The sequence below is a fragment of the Phialemonium atrogriseum genome (genome assembly GCF_030411735.1).
Source record: "Phialemonium atrogriseum strain 8032-3 unplaced genomic scaffold QBC33scaffold_5, whole genome shotgun sequence".
Lineage (NCBI taxonomy): Eukaryota > Fungi > Ascomycota > Sordariomycetes > Cephalothecales > Cephalothecaceae > Phialemonium > Phialemonium atrogriseum.
Window position 1 is genome coordinate 1,140,182 of NW_026848142.1, and position 15,654 is coordinate 1,155,835.

A 15,654-nucleotide genomic window follows, 5' to 3' on the forward strand; every position below is an offset into this window, starting at 1 on the left:
TGACATGGCATTACCATTTTACAGTTTACCTTGTGTAAATAGGCAACTATTATTATTCCCCACGGCAATTGGGCATCTGTTACAACTTTCAAGTCACCAGGCTGCCTCTTGTTTGTGCGCCCAATCGCTCTTCACTGTTCTCTTCATACCGGCCACTCGAAGCACATTTGCCAGCAGCAGCAGTGAGACTGAGGGGCCGCCACTGCCCCATAGCTCCCCCTGACCTCGTGAAGACGGTTGAGCCGCCGAGTGCTGCTTGCAGATGGCCGAGACCCAGAGCCGACAAATAAGGCGGTTCCTCCACTGCCCCCCTTTTCTGCGATCCCACCGTGTAGCGATCAGCCGTGATGTTTCCTGGAGATGCTCGGGATTCCAAGTTGCCATGAGCCACCCGACACCCGAGACTAGTAATCCGCGGGGATATTGTCATGCTGAGAGTTGCGGATACGGCTCTCGCTTGGTAATTTGGTCACAATCGGGAGGTTCCTCGGGCCTCTGGGGCTGCTCGCTGATCTCGAAAGCTCAGCCGCATTCGAGCATGGAGTTAATTGCTTGCAATACTCCGACCTTCGTGACCCCCTTTCCAGCCTTACAGGGGCTCGCGAGAAGGGATGGTCGAACACGACGCTTGTCTGATGAGAGACGCCTCCAATCGACCGAACACGAACGCGCTTATAACCCTGATCACTTAAAACCTCTGGGCAGGTCAAGAGTCGAAGCATCTGGCACCTCCCCTCGTGTTCAAGAACTCACCGATAAGGGGCGACTACGTTAGGTTGATTACGCTGGTGGAGTTGGCTTCTCGCGCCAAGAGGACGAGCCTGGACATGGCCATGTTAACAACCTCGCGGCCAGGGTAGTGGGCGACGGCAACTGCGCGTTGCGCTTGGTGGCCGGGGTGGGATTTCTGGGCTGGCTGCTGCCACGTCGTCCCGGAAGCTCAAATTTGTCTTTGTCTCCTGACCGATCGGCGCTTCGAGGTCAGCTGGCTTTCCCTCCCCAGCACGGCAATTCGCCGGGGCTAACGGATGGGGCCCTATTTGCGTGGATGGCTCGTCGGGACCGGTTGTGAGACGGCGGCTTGGCGCGGGAGATGCAGGCTGGTGGGGTTCAGGGTTGGGATAGGACCTGACAATTCAAAGGTTGGGGGTGGGACGCAGACCCTTGATCGCTTGATCGGAACGGGGTCGTCTTTGCTTTTTTTCACGGATATGGCACATTCCGTTGAATCATACAACGTCGCCTTTGAGGTGATTGATCGCAATCATGTTTTGTTGCGGCGACATGCAACCGGAAACCGAATTGGTCGGGGGCACACCGTCATCGGTCCGCCCCCCATCCCCGAAACGCTGTCTCGCATCTACCTAGGTATTTGGTGCCCTAGGTTTGCTCCAAACAACCTAACCTGAAACTTTGAGCCTACCAAACACACGCCTGCCAGAATCCCACATGCGGGAGAGCCCCTTCCTGCATTTGTCTCAAATATACGCTAGCCCCAAATTTCTATCGCGTACTCATGCGTAAAAAGCGCGAAATTCGTCACCAGCGCACCTGACCAAAGCGGGAGTCTAGTGGGATGACGCACTCATTTTTGTCTCGGTGGAGCCTACCACCAACATGGGACAGTCCAACCTTCTTCCATCGGGAGCACCCACGCACCCATATGAAATACAAAAACACTAGCCGGGAATCGCCCCTTCCCGTTTGGCCACCGAGCTCCGTCATTCTCGGCAGTGTCGCTGCTTCATGGCCGGTCGGCGGCACCCACCAACACGGTTTTGCCTCAAAGTCAGCGCCACTGACGTCACTATACCTTCCGCGTTGCAAGCGATGGAGAATGATCAATGGTTACAACATCAATGGCGGCTTGGCTTACAAGTCGGTAGCTGGGACCCCGACGAGGTTAGAGCACCAGAGGGCGTGCCTCGGATCTTCCCGGACATTAAGCCAGGCACGCCCATTGCATCATCCGCCCGAGTACGTTTACGCCGGTTCTAACATAAGAATCCAGGGCCTGCTGGGATGACGCCTGTTCAACTGCCCTCCTCCGTGGGGGAAAGTGAGGGGATCCCACCAAATGGGGACAAAGACACCAGTTTGGAACAGTGCCGTACCGTCCACCCCACGTTGTACAACGCGGAACCAGCCAAGGCGAATCGTGGTCGTGGAACTTGCCGCTTCAGAATATCTTGCCTTGATTACACCGCTCATCAGCGGTGGTGCAACGAGCCCATTCTGCCATGCTCGGCAACCCGGTTAAGCACCCCCTTGTCGACGGCTCTCGGCAATCTGAACCTTCGGCTCGCCGGCGAACCTGGCTACCCGGTTTCCTGCCCGGTTTCCTGCCCCGCATGAGCAGGACTGTGGTGATAGATGATCACCACCCAAATGGTGGGATAACCCTCGCTGTGGCATTCATAGCTTGCCAGATATACCACTTCTCAATTACATACCATTCATTAGGTACGTCCATTCTTGACACGGCCTCCCAACCTGTGTGCTCTTGTCTCGCCTAGCCCATGTGCTCTTCTCAAGTCCTCATTGCCATTCAAACCCGCCGAATATCGAACACAGGAAGACACAACCACTTGTAGAGGCTCTGTCGATCGCCTCCAGACGTTCCAGGATGCTCTTTGTACCGCTCCTCCTACTCTCGTTGGTCTGGCGCGAGGCCATTTGGCCCTAGGTGCTTCTAGCATAAGCATCTTATTAGCTTGAAGAACAAGGCGCACGCCGAATGCTGATCTAAACGGGAATGATCGACAGCTAGGGCGATAAAAAAAGCAACCGAGGAATGAGGATTTCCGTTTGTCGTTCCTACTCGGATGTATACATAATAAAATGATTTCCTGCTTCTTGTATTGTACCTACATCTATTCATAGATGAATTATCGCATGGCCATGGAGTTGTCATAGACTAGCCATTCATTCGGTCTGATCGATTGGATAATGATCCAATGAGACATCCCAGAGCCGTCACCCGGCTCACCTGACGCCCAGACAAGATCCGCGCGCCTAACCGAACTGTGAGTCTGATGAGTCTGACAGTTGAACGGGGCAGCGGGCATGGGTGGAACGTGGCGATGGCTTCGCCCGGATTGATGTTTCGGTGCGCGGGGGAAATGACGTAGAAGACTGCCACCGATAGCCGATCCTCGGCAGGAATTCCTATGATTAGATGTCGGACATTCAGCCCTCTGGCGATCATCGAGTTTGCTTAACCGATCCGGAAGCGAATCTTGGGGCCTGCCCAGATCTACAACCAACTAGTCTCGGGGTAATTCCGCACTACACACACTAGAATGCTTATTCTTCCCGTCTCGAAGTTCAAGGCTACAGATTGCTCTGCTTTGTGGTCCTGACTGGCAGATGTGGGTTGCCAGCTCGCAGCCTTGAGTGGCTATACTTGAGATGTGGGCAACCTTCCTCGTTGACTTCTCTCGGGTTGATGCGAATGGACGTTGAACATGCCCTTGAAACTAAAAAAGTGTTGGTGAGAGGCAGTGCATCCCTTTTCTCAGTCGATCATATCCAAGGTGGTACGCCTAGCTGGCCGGCCATTACTTTGGCTAAGATATTGGTGGCTATTTTCGCTACGCGGTTCTATTTCTGTAATCATGAGCGAGAGACTTCATGATGGCTTCAATGGCACTGGGCAGCAAACGTTGTAAGACCGGATCCCAATTCCACCGTCTCCACGGAGAAATCCTCGTGACGAAGCATCATAGGCATGTCATGATCATTCCCTCTCCTCTAGGCTAGAGGCTCGCTAGCATCAAGCGATGCGGCGAGAGGATGGCGATGCTACCCACTGCCTGTTTGTTTGACTCCTCAAAATAGACATCTCTGGGAGAGTATGTTGGAGCAGCATGTGGTCTCAGAAAGTATAAAGGGGTACTGGTTCTCCCTCATGAGGACATCTCTTCTCGACACCATCGACATCGAAAACGACAAGAATCACTTTCATACAACCACAGACCAAACCAGATCAAACAACATCCAACATCAAGTCACACCGTTTGCACCCCCTATTATCCATGATGCTCTTCTCCTTCGCAGTCCTTTCCACCCTCCTCCTCGCTGCCCAGGCTCAAGTGTCCTGGTACGTCCCATCGCGCAACATCACCTGCAACGGTGGCGGCAGCGGCCAGATCACCTGCCATGAGGGCCACATCGACGATGCCCCCGAGGTATGTCCCTGTCCCCACCCCTGCCCCCCTTTCTTTCCCCCCCCCCCCCCCCCCCCCCCCTTGTGCTAATTAACGGCGCTTCCCCCCCTACCAGGTCCAGCTGAGCCACCCGGAGGAGAAGCGGGACAGCACGCCTGCGGCCGTCCGCGGGCGGACCCCCGAGCCGCTGGAGAAGCGGGTGACGTGCAACATCGACGGCGTGACGCAGGGCCTGGCGTGCTTCACGCACTGCTTCGGCATCGGGTACTGCAACTCGCACTGCGACGGCAATAACATCTGCCACTGCACCTGCAAGGACGAGACGCCGTGGTATAACCCTATTGTGTGCAGCAAGACGTCTTGCGCTTGAGAAGAGGGGAGGGGGGATCTTCGGGGTTTTAAGGGGTTGTTAGGACGGGGGGAGGAGACGGGAAGTTGTCTGTTATGGGAGGGTACGGTTGTGTTGATGGGTGCGATGGGTTTCGCTTCTATGTATCCTCCATGGGCTATTACACAAATAGCTACAGGTGTGCTTCATGGTAATGTGATACAATGCGCTTGGCAGACAGACCCATTCTATAGGGAGCGTACAAAGCAAGAGTCTTCACCGTCCAGTTTTCCGCTTCCCGTCATCTTGCGTAGTCAGTTTACAGTACGCTCTGTAGAGACGTGCCAGCTCCCGCATGTGGTCGGAAGAACCCTCTCCTGCTGCCGAGTTCCTCACCCCTTCTCTAGTCGGATAGTAAAGTGCACGGTTTGCGGCATCTGCAACCCCCCCAACGCTCTGCTTCATCGCAGCCCGCCAACCCGGTTTTCGACCATCTATCTCAGCTCCAGGCCGCCTTTCTGGGGTTTGCTGGGGTAGACCCTGGCTGACCTGCGTTGCAGAGTGTCCAAGCGACCCCGAGCTCCCAGATGCTGCAGAGCTCCCAGATGTTCCAGCGCTTGCGTCCGCACCAAGTCGAGGCCGAGTGAACGGTACGTCGCTCGGGTTAGTCCTTTGATGATGCGCGATGGAACTGATGCCAACCTGGATCTGGCCCTTGCTATACCCCTCAAATTCGAAGTCGCGGTTGGGCAGGGCAGGCAGTGGCGGTCGGTTGTGTCGATATTGGCCAATTACAGGCTTATGCTAGCGCCTGTTAGGCAACATAGGTACGGATTAGCTACCACACTGTCCCTGGAAACCAAGGTGCTAGCCTCAGGTGGCTTCCCAATGAACAACGATCCGAACTCCGTCCAAATCCGCAGTAAGCATATCGGGGTACTTCGTCGGTCTGCATCCTGCATGGACGTTTAGCAGCTTTGGGACATGTCTATGTTTTCCTTTCCCCCCACAGCTCGATTCATGAGCTGCAGCTGCAGCTAGGTAGTTAAAAGACGGAGGCCAAAAGTATGTACTACAAGTACACTACCCTCGAGTTTTCTGAATCAATTTCACATCAGTCGTCTCAATTACAAAATCAGCTCCCGTTGGTACTGGTAATCATTTCAGACATGCCTGGTCTAGGCTCTTGTCGGCCGCCCTCGTCGTCGTTCTTCTCTGTAGCCAGCCGTTGGCGGCTGCTGACGACAAACACGGCGTGACCTTCTTGTTTCCAACGGAGGGTCAAACATTCTATTACCTCGATACCATTAACGTGACATACCTGAGAGACTTCCCTCATCCACATCTCTACACCTTCTGCGACGGCGGCAACCGCTTCAGTAAGTCCCGACTCATGCCCCTGCCATGCCAACCTTCGGTCCACGTCTAAACAGTCCCGCCCCGCCCCCAGTCAGAACCACCCCGTCGGCGCCCTACAACGGCTCCACGCTCGTCCTCCTCAGCTTCACTTCCTCGACACCCTGCTACTTCAACCCCCGGCCCGGAACGGTCGCGGGCCAGGGCGCCAACGGCACTCCCTTCGTCCTCGTCGACGGCCAGCACAGCCAGACCATCATCGGCTTGACCGAGCCATTCACAACATCAACAGCAACGAACACCTCGTCGGCGTCGCCGAGCAGCAGCAGCAGCAGCGGCGGCCTGAGCGGCGGTGCAGCGGCGGGGATCGGGGTTGGCGTCGCCCTCGGTGTCATTGCGCTTGCTGGCGGGATTGGGTTCTGGGTCTGGCGGAGGAGGAAGGCCCGGAAGGCGGCCGCGGGAGGTTCATACGCGGGGGTTGATATGTCGGGGCCGCATTTCGGAACAGGGTCCCGCGGAGCTGGATCAGCAGGGGGTGAAGCCCCCCGGCTCTCATAGGTTAGGACGACGCCACGAGCTCGGGGAGGCGAACATGCCACCGGAAATGCCTGGATAACTAGTGGGTAGGTTAATACGGGGTAGCAATTGGACAGTGCTAATAAGACCACTAGCGTAGCAGATTGGGGGATTTCGAGGACGAAGAGTATCTCGCTCCTGCGAGAATATTAGCATGGAATCAACATCAAATCTACCTTGCTGGATAAATTCCACCTGGAGGTATATTGTACGTAATATTTACGGCCAATAGGTGGAGCTGGGCATCAACGTCTCCAACTCCCAAGACACTAATTTCACGGGTGCTCCCCACTGGAACAGGAAATTTTCAGGTCACGGTCCGGATGGCAAGCCGTTGTGTCTCCAACCCCGCCTCATCAAGGCTCTTGACAAACCTCCCACCATTCCCCGTTCAACGCCATAAACCGCCTCACCACATCCGCCTGCCGCAGTCATGACAGCGCCCGCAATTCCGCCTCAGGGGACGCCGAAGAGGGATGATTCCGACCTGCGCATCGAGGTCATCGACAGCGCCGAGGACGTCGTGGCGGGGTTCGACTGCGTGTGCGAGGCCTTCGGCCGGCAGACGCGCGACGGTATCTGGATAGCCATGAACCCCGGGTGGGACACGGCCGAGGGCAAGGCCGCCTGCGCGGCGCGCATGGCGGACCGGTGGCGCGCCGTGACTCGGGACCGCAACGGCGACGCCAACACCGTCTTCCTCAAGGCCACAGTGCCGGCCGCCGGGGGCCGCCGCGCCATCGTCGGCCTCGCCATCTGGGTGCAGGCCTCGGCGGTTGCCGGCCACGGCGACAGGCCGGCCGAGGACCTGCGCGAGTCCCTCGACCTCGAGGCCCTCTACCCGGGCGACGCGGCCGAGCAGCGATACCTCTGCCAGCTCGACGGGGCCCTGCACGCGCGCCGCATCGAGGTCGTCAAGGAGAAGGCCTCGGCGTCGCCGGCGGCGGCCATGGTGCTGGACCTGGCCGCCGTCGACCCGGCCTTCCAGGGGAGGGGCATCGCGAGGCGGCTGGTGCAGTGGGGGCTCGACGAGGCGCGGCGGCGCGGCGGGCTCGAGGCCATCACCGAGGCGTCGACCATGGGGAGGCGCGTCTACGAGAAGATGGGCTTCCGGCAGGAGGGGCCCGAGATCGAGTATGTTGTCGACGCAGAGTTTGCGAACCGCGATAGGCCGTCCAACATCTTTATGCGAACGCAGGGAAGCACTGTAGGCCCGGCTGCTCCATAGTGTCGAGTATTTCGATCCATGTTCACTCGATAGCCAAATTCAATCCCAATACCCAGCGGATATGCCCTCCAAGGCTGCTGGAGGCTCCATCCATCGTTACCCGCCTCCCACACTGATGAGACAGTCATCCCTGATCACGAGCTTGTCCTCCGGCTTTGCCCCGGCCCTAGCTACAAGATTCCAGCCGCGAAGCCCAGCAACAACCACCTTTGCCCCTTTGTGCGGGTCCTTTCCAGTTACGCAGCCCTGCTCCCTTGAATCGTATGTGCCGGCGAAGGATGTCGAATTCACGCTGAACCTCCTCTTCTTCTCTAAGATCGCACGCTGCACCTTAGATTATGGCTGCTTCTAAACCAGTTTTCTTCGCCTGATGATTGAGGTGACTCTTGTGTTGCTCAGTGATGGGAAAGAAGGCTAGGTGACACTGCTGCCAGACTTCTGAAACTGGGTTGCAGGTCACGTGGTCTCCCAAGCCATTCCCTAGGACCTTTGAATATGCCGAAACCCCCTCCCGCACCTTATGTATCTTGTAACGCAGGTTTGCCACGCTGTCCCGGTATTCATGGCCAGATACGACGAGGGGAAGCAGTCCCTCTCTGGACAGCGCTCGCACGAATGTGCCGAAGAGATACGTCTCGCAGAGTCTGCTGTTACGCGCCTCTATGTATGTGTCGTGGATTTCCATTTGTATTAGCATTATTGTCACTTGCTCTGACTTGACCCAGTCTTTTGGCGTGCTTGCAAATTCCTGAAGCTCCAGGGTTGCCGTCGATAAATCTCTGATAGAGTACTCGTAGGCATTCCACCATGTCCGCGGTGCGTGTTGCTCGAGTCTTTTCGATGCCGTCTGGCATTGTTTGTTAGTGCATAACCAGAAGGCAACACTTATGGCCGTCAGGAGGGTTTCCTCTCACCAAGAATCCCGAGGGCATTGATATAATCATACGACTTCAGGGGCCCTGCAGTCTGGTAACACAGCGAGCCCGTTTGATCAAGAAACGCGGAAGACAGCACACGTTCTGCGATGTCCCGGAAGAGCCGCATATGCCCCAACTCCCATGCAATCCATAGGAGTCGTAAATCATGGTCTTGTGAGAGCAGAGACCCAGACAAAGGTCGGACCCAAGGCCGCAATAGATGAGCGAGATCGTATTTATCCGTCAGTATTGTAAGGTTGAAAAGCTCGTCAACCGTAAGCGTAGTGGGATCGGGAATTCTATCGAAACGAAAGTGGAGGATGTTGAGCACCAGAGTAAGTGCCTTGTAGTCATCTTCGGGTAATTCAACAATCCATTCCCCATCTCTCGGCCTCGATTCCAGGAACGGCCCGTTGAGCATTTTCTTCCAGACGGCGGACGCCCGAGACAGGGTTCGTGAGCAGACCACACAGTTAGCCTTGTCCGGGCCGACTTCAAGACGAAGATCCCCATCGGGGTCGAAATACGTTTCCGACATATCAGTCATCGTTGCAGAGAATTTCGCATGTTCAATGCTCCGGCGTTTGACGTTGCGAATCGTTGCAAATGCAGGATGAGGAGGCAAGCGGGGCAGGTATCGGTGTTTTTTGCTTGAATGGAATCACCAACATGTGTGCACAGACCACTCAGACTCAGGCCAGCAGATTGTTATCCCTCTCAGTTCTCAAAATAATCCTAGTATCTTCTTCTTCGACTTGGCACCTTGCTGCCGCTGGTACTCCTTGTCCTTCTCTACCATTCGGGCTTGCAGCCGCATAAATTGTCCATCCATCTGATCTTTCGTCAGAAACCCTCTGCCGCCATCTGGGTGCGTGTCTCGATCCTCAGCACCGCTGTAAGCCCCCTCCTTGACCCGCAGAACCTTGCTCAGCGCCTCTGCTTTCCCAATCAGCCATTTTCCGTGCCGTAGTCCGTCCCTCCAGTGAGGAGGCAGGGCTTTGTAGCCAAGGAATGCCCCGAGCAATGCGCCGGCAAAACAGGCATTGGTGTCAGCATCGCCACCTTCCATGATCAGATCGGTGATGAGCCGCTCAAAGATCTCCAGCGGCGTGCCCACGTCTGCACCGTCTCTGGCCATCTCTCTCATGGCCAACCGGAGCAGCAAGGTGCCCGAACCGAAGGTCTTGTACACGTAGCCGATCTTCGCAGCCTCGTCCAGTTGTAGGTCTGCGAGGCACTCCGCCTGGGCATGCCGGTCGAGTTCTGCGCGATCCAAGGCGGGGTCCTCTTTCCAGCTTTCGTCCCCCTCCTCCTTCACGCTCCTCCACTTTTGGTACCATTGGAACCCGTCGTCGACCATCCCATCGATGTGCTTCTCCTCAGACACCTCACCGCGGACAAGGCCCCGGACCAGCGCCGTCCCCACCGCGCACGCCACGACGCACCGCGGGTCCACGTGCGTAACCACGGAATAGCTCGCGGCGACCTCGAATGTCTCCTCCAGGGACTTGGCCAGACACATGAGGCCCAGCGGGTGCGTGCGCATCAGGCTCCCGTTTGGCGCGAGGTCGCGACGGTTCCGCACCCACACGTCCCGCGCAACCGCCTCCGGGCCATCGAGGTAGACGGCCTTCCTGACGATGGTGCCCACGGTCCGCCCGAGCCCGAGCGGCACCGTGTCCAGCGCCCGCAGACCCATGTCCACCCATGTCCGCAGGCGGCGCGCAAAGTCCAGCGGGTCCAACTCCTGCCCGTCGGCGTGCAGATACGACAGCAGGATCAGCAGCGCGTGGTCCGTGTCGTCGGTCCAATCGCCCGTCTCGTGCGGGCTGCGGTGGAAGTCGCGCACAAAGGCCGTGGCCTCGGCTGAGGGCCAGAGCGTGAATTTCCGGGTTGGGTAGCCCGCCTCGGATGCCTTCTTGGACAGGAATTCTGTGTATAGGCCAATCGCGTCCCCTAGGGCGGAACCGACCAGAGTGCCGCAGATGCGGTCGTGGATTGTGGCGCGGGCGAGGTCCCACTGTGAAGCCGTGGGGATGCTCGCGAAGAGCGCGGGTTGTGTAGATGCCATGTTTTTTTTTGGTTTTTGGAGTTTCCCGTATCTTTGCGTGTTTGTCTCAAAGTGATAGTGAGCAGGGGAATTATCTGGACCTTGTACTACATGGAGTTGTCTTGACATGATGGCTGAACTATCAGCCGTTCGTACATACATATCCCTGTCGCGAATCCCGAAGGCCTACTGAGCCAAGCAGCTGAGAATAATAGGCTGAACTTGTCACTGCCTAGCACTGCCCCTGCGCTAGGTCTTACCTAGTTAGCGCAGTAACGTTTTCTTTCAGCTGTCCCAATTTAGGCACTTGGCAGCCACCCACCACCGACCAACATCGTATAAGTCTTGGAAGCATTCACAACCGTGCTGGAGAGCACGAGATTTCCCAGACTGACCAGGTCGATCTAGTGAGGTCGTCCAGGATGATATACCGAAATGGATCAAGAATTCTCAGGAGTCAACCGATTTGCGATTATTGGATTTCTCTTCATAACATTATGACGGAGAGGAATCCAGTAATCGTACACCTGAAATTCAGAAGCCCTAGGTAGGCATCCATTTGCCAGTCACCTGTCCCCTCAAGTGACTCCCTCACCACCACCACCGGCTCCCGCCCCGAAGCAAACTGCGTCCCCATTCCCTCGCTGTCTCGCTTGGGAGGCGCAGTTATTTCCCGTTTCTTGTCCATGGATAAAGCGCATATCCGAAGCTGCTCCGGGCACACGTTGGAAGTGCCGACGAGAACCATCTTTGAGCCTTCTTGAACGCCGGTTCGGTTTTAGGGATCACGGAGAGGTCGCGCACAAACAGTCTCACCAGGATCTGCTGTCCCAGGCATGTCCCACGCGCAAGAAACGGAACCGGTCATGACAGGTGCGCCAGATCTCGAATTGGAGATAGCCATTTATCACGACTTGGTCCGATATGCGCGCGGTTATTGCGGGTGGTCTCAGCATGAGCTCCTAGGCTCACTAGTAGGATTCAGTGTGCTGCGGAAGCGACAGCATTTGCATGGCCAGCATTATGAAGCTCTTTCAGGCGGGCCCCGACTGCAATATTCCATTCCCAAACTTTATGAGTGTTGATTTGCCAGGCTTTTCAGAGACCCAGAAGAGTCCGTCATCCCCTGAAAGAAATCGACGAAGCGAGCCGGTACGCTTCATTGACCCCGTTAGGTCTTTCAAGCTCCACTCAAAGGTCTTTCTGTGGGCTGCCTGAATCTTATAATGTCTCAACGGACGTTTACTGTAATTGAGACTCGCCAAGATCGCTGAAGTCTGGCCTTCCCTCGTGTACTGGTGAGTATCGAGGGATAACGTAGATAGCTCTTTACGGGGCTGAGAGGGAAAGCGGATACCTCCGCCCTGGCCCCAAGCGTCGACTGAAAACCTAACTCGGTGATTACCGACGTGTTTACCGGCCTGCGAAAACCAATTACGTCACAACGGCGTACAAAAAAAGACAAGAGAAAAAAGTTCATTATTTAACGAATCTCTATGCCAATCTCATCAAAATGCATGAAACATCAAGATTGAAGAAGTGCGTATTTCGCTGGACCAATTAGACGAGATCGGATCCTGTTGCTAATGCCTCACTCTCAGGTGGATTAACCCAATAACGTGGTGGTCCATGCTGGACATGGATCGGGAGTCCCTCCTCCAGATGATGAAGTGTTCACTTCCGCCGGTAGTGGTCATTGCAATGTTAGATCTAGGGAACCCACTCAGTCATGCCCGAAATTAAGACTTTTCTGACCGTTCGCAGATCTCAAACCAGTGCCGTGGCCAACATGACTTCGACAGTGGGCTATCTCGCCACCATCACGGCTGTTTCGTCACAGTGTCTTCTACCACGTGCCAAGTTCTTAAGAATCATGTTCTTTAATCTCTTGGCCACTTGCATTGCCGCTTCGCTATGCTGTCTCGCCAGCTACACAGCGGTCAAGGCACGCAAACAGAGTCGCGGATCCGACAGTTCTGGACACGGCGGACTCAGCGATTACAACAGTGACGCTTGCGTTGTGTCTGCGATTTGGCTCATTGTCATGATCTGGTGTGTTGCTTCACCATCTGTTTATGTGGTTCGCTACTGATGACTGGTGAAAAAAGGGTTGCGAATGGATTTCGAGCATGGCGGCCCACGGAACTACAGGACCCCATGGTCGCGTTTTCCATCTTCTCTGTCGTTACCCTTACTCGGTCCGGCACTTTTGAGGACGTTTCTGAGGGCCTCAACTTCATCTCACGGCTCCTGAAGACCCTACTTCTAGGCTTCGCCATTGCCACTGGAATATCATTGCTCATCCTCCCCAGGACCTGCCGGGGGCATGTCTTTGAGGATATTCGAAGCTATACCGAGCAGACACAGGCTGTCCTCGCTTCGCTGCCAGAATTCTTGCGAAGCTTCCCGAACGGGACTTCACCGGCAGCCCCTTCTAGCCCGGACTCGGACGCCGAGGTTGCAGATACGCAGCAGACGACACGTCTTCGTCAGTAGCTGCCCTGGCTCGTGATAAACTGAGCGCGGCGATCAACGCCTTAAACACCTTGGATGCCAAGATCCAGGGCGGTCTGCACTACTCTAAAATGGAGGTGGCTTGCGGCAAACTAGCTGCCTCGGACCTGGAGGAAATCTCGGACCTTCTACGAAACCTCCTTCGACCGCTCTCCGGGATGGTGCTTCTTCCGGATATGCTCGACAACCTCGTCCAGACCGACTCCTTCCGGACACACGAGCCCGGGAACTTTCAGGCTAGTATGAAACAAGGCGGAATCGACTATGTTGCGGGTAGCTTGCCTACGTGGCTCTCCGAGATAAGCAATCTCATAACCATCGGCCTACAATACTTCTTGGTACGGCTTGAGCTTGTGAGCCGGAGCCAGGTTTGCAAACAGGAACACCAATTGGATATTCTTGACCAAGATGGGAAGCTAATAAGTCTAGATCCCGAGAGCATCAATTTTGTTGACGAGTTTGAGCGGAGCTTGAAACATGTGTCTTCGTCTTCTCGAAAGCAATTCCTCGATGAGATTTCCCTCCCACACAACGCAATCTTGCATGCCGAGGGGTCTGAAGGCGACTCTTGCGTGCACGAAAGCAACTTGGGGATTCAGCAACAGTATTTTATTGCTCTGTACTTGTTTTACTTACAGGACATGGTTGCCGATGCAACCGTTGCGTTGGCATTGTTTGCCCGCCGAAAGGTTACCGATGGGACAATGGCACGCTATCGACTTATCCGTCCCGACAAACTCAGCCCCTGGGGATGGTTCTCTCCCTCGTCAGACTCAAGGGAAACTGCCACGGTCATCCATGATTTCCCACCGCCTCGCGAGGAGGCCCAGGGAATCAAAGTGGCCGATCCGGAGCACCTGGTGCCGTCCAATGTCTGGGAACGGGAGAGCGGCCGTTTTCGCAGTATTTCGGCCTTGATTGGTTCGGACTTGAGCATGTTTGGTCTGCGTGTCTCTGTGGCATCATTCTGCGTCGGTATTTTGGCTTATCTGCATCAGACGCAGGAGTTCTTTATACGTCAGAGATGTATATGGGCCATGATTGTCATTGTCATCGGAATGAGCCCGACGAGCGGCCAAACCATGTTTGGTTTTGTGGCCCGCATCGTGGCAACCGTCTTTTCCGTTGCGTTGAGCCTTATTGCCTGGTACATCGTGGATGGAAGAACCGCTGGGGTTATCATCTTCCTGTTCCTGGCGAATATGGTCGGGGTGAGTCGATCAGTGCAAGGCAACGTTGGGTGGGAAAGAAACTCACCGCTTGGCAGTCTTACGTCTACGTCAAAAAGCCCCAGTACTTTGGACCTTCGATCATTGCTGTCATCACACTGAACGTCATCATCGGCTACGAACTACAGGTATATATCTCTAGTCAAGCCAGGCCAGCCCTCCATACAGAGGATAGAAAGAGAGACTGATACTTGTGGGCAGGTGCGCAAGCTTGGGAGAGACAGGGCCGAATCCAACGGACAACCATACTACCCCATCTACATCTTCGGCCCCTACAAACTTCTCGCCGTGATCGCCGGCTGCGTCATCTCTTTCTTCTGGGTCATTTTCCCTTATCCCATCACCGCCAAGTCCAAGGTCCCGCGACTCGTCGGAGAGAACCTCTTCAACCTAGCAAGGGTTTACAGCGTTATGCACGCGACGATTGAGCTGTGGATCGACCGACAGCATAGCAGGCCCGAAGACCCCGAAGACCCTGCTCACCTCTACGCTCATATGGGCGCGATGATGAAGAAGCTGACCAAGGAGGGGTTGCTTTCGCTCCATTCTCTGAGAATGCACGGTCGTTTTGCAACATACGAGCCGCCGCTTGGTGGCAAGTTCCCGGTCCGCATCTACAGCAACATGATGTCGGCTATTCAGCAGTCGTTGAGCTTGATGTCTCTGATGGCATACATCGGACGCACCATGCCATCCGCAACTCGACAAACCGAGAATGCTTCGGGGGAGGCAAAAGACTGGACCTCGGGCTTAGCCGTCGCGGCACTCGAGTCGACTGACTTCCAATCGCACTCCACGACATCACTGTTTTGTCACCTTGGCTCCGCCATGGTAAACGCTCAGCCTCTGCCGCCATTTCTATCTGTATCAGAACCATTTCCGCTGGCGCGGCAGTTGCAGCGACTCGAGTTCAAGCTGTTAAACATAAATAATGCTCAGGATCCAGCGTTTATTGCCTTTATCTCATTAGAAGTCCTAAGAACGACCCTCAACTTTGAGTTGAAGAAAATGCTGAGGTAAATATACCCCGAGCGACTCGGTTGCTTAAAAATAAAAAGAAGAGAAAAAAAACTAACCACAGCTTGAAGGAATGTGCGGATGCTAGTAGGAGAAGTAAAACTCGACGTTTAATTATATAGCGCAGTACATACCCCCCCTATTCTTCTTCTGAACGCCGAATAAACTAGGTAGACACATAGAAATAATAAGTGAAGCTATGATCTTCATGTCTGTGTTCAGATTCCAGGCTACCGCTTCCCACTATTTCCACAATGTATGCTTAGAAGC

General features: G+C 55.2%; 6 protein-coding genes across 6 annotated transcripts; 4 read left to right on the forward strand and 2 right to left on the reverse strand.

Moving 5' to 3' along the window:
* Nucleotides 1-1,493: 1,493 nt before the first annotated feature.
* On the forward strand, nt 1,494-2,788 carry QBC33DRAFT_313452 (uncharacterized protein). The gene is made up of 4 exons (XM_060423516.1): nt 1,494-1,788; nt 1,887-1,951; nt 2,012-2,463; nt 2,767-2,788. The coding sequence occupies exons 1-3, from the start codon at nt 1,577-1,579 to the stop codon at nt 2,353-2,355; spliced, it is 621 nt and encodes a 206-aa protein (XP_060286388.1). The 5' UTR covers nt 1,494-1,576; the 3' UTR covers nt 2,356-2,463; nt 2,767-2,788.
* A 1,011-nt stretch (nt 2,789-3,799) lies between these two features.
* On the forward strand, nt 3,800-6,616 carry QBC33DRAFT_603324 (uncharacterized protein). The gene is made up of 4 exons (XM_060432183.1): nt 3,800-4,190; nt 4,285-4,499; nt 5,680-5,876; nt 5,948-6,616. Exons 1-4 carry the CDS (start codon nt 4,038-4,040, stop codon nt 6,409-6,411), a joined length of 1,029 nt encoding a protein of 342 aa, XP_060286389.1. The 5' UTR covers nt 3,800-4,037; the 3' UTR covers nt 6,412-6,616.
* Nucleotides 6,617-6,862: 246 nt separating this feature from the next.
* QBC33DRAFT_576587 (uncharacterized protein) lies at nt 6,863-7,657 on the forward strand (the record flags this gene model as incomplete). The annotated part of the gene is made up of 1 exon (XM_060430920.1): nt 6,863-7,657. The coding sequence occupies one exon, from the start codon at nt 6,863-6,865 to the stop codon at nt 7,655-7,657; it is 795 nt and encodes a 264-aa protein (XP_060286390.1).
* Nucleotides 7,658-8,158: 501 nt separating this feature from the next.
* On the reverse strand, nt 8,159-9,209 carry QBC33DRAFT_313487 (uncharacterized protein). The gene is made up of 2 exons (XM_060423517.1): nt 8,572-9,209; nt 8,159-8,504 (listed from the first exon to the last, which is right to left on the reverse strand). The coding sequence occupies exons 1-2, from the start codon at nt 9,119-9,121 to the stop codon at nt 8,308-8,310; spliced, it is 747 nt and encodes a 248-aa protein (XP_060286391.1). The 5' UTR covers nt 9,122-9,209; the 3' UTR covers nt 8,159-8,307.
* An 89-nt stretch (nt 9,210-9,298) lies between these two features.
* On the reverse strand, nt 9,299-11,372 carry QBC33DRAFT_512831 (ADP-ribosylglycohydrolase-domain-containing protein; the record flags this gene model as incomplete). Its single annotated transcript, XM_060425937.1, has 4 exons — nt 9,299-10,719; nt 10,785-10,884; nt 10,954-11,028; nt 11,220-11,372. The coding sequence occupies 4 exons, from the start codon at nt 11,370-11,372 to the stop codon at nt 9,299-9,301; spliced, it is 1,749 nt and encodes a 582-aa protein (XP_060286392.1).
* A 739-nt stretch (nt 11,373-12,111) lies between these two features.
* On the forward strand, nt 12,112-15,582 carry QBC33DRAFT_467447 (uncharacterized protein). The gene is given in 8 exon segments (XM_060425159.1): nt 12,112-12,163; nt 12,226-12,327; nt 12,389-12,676; nt 12,733-13,106; nt 13,118-14,349; nt 14,406-14,495; nt 14,569-15,383; nt 15,456-15,582. The coding sequence occupies 8 exon segments, from the start codon at nt 12,138-12,140 to the stop codon at nt 15,496-15,498; spliced, it is 2,970 nt and encodes a 989-aa protein (XP_060286393.1). The 5' UTR covers nt 12,112-12,137; the 3' UTR covers nt 15,499-15,582.
* The last annotated feature ends 72 nt before the right edge of the window (nt 15,583-15,654 follow it).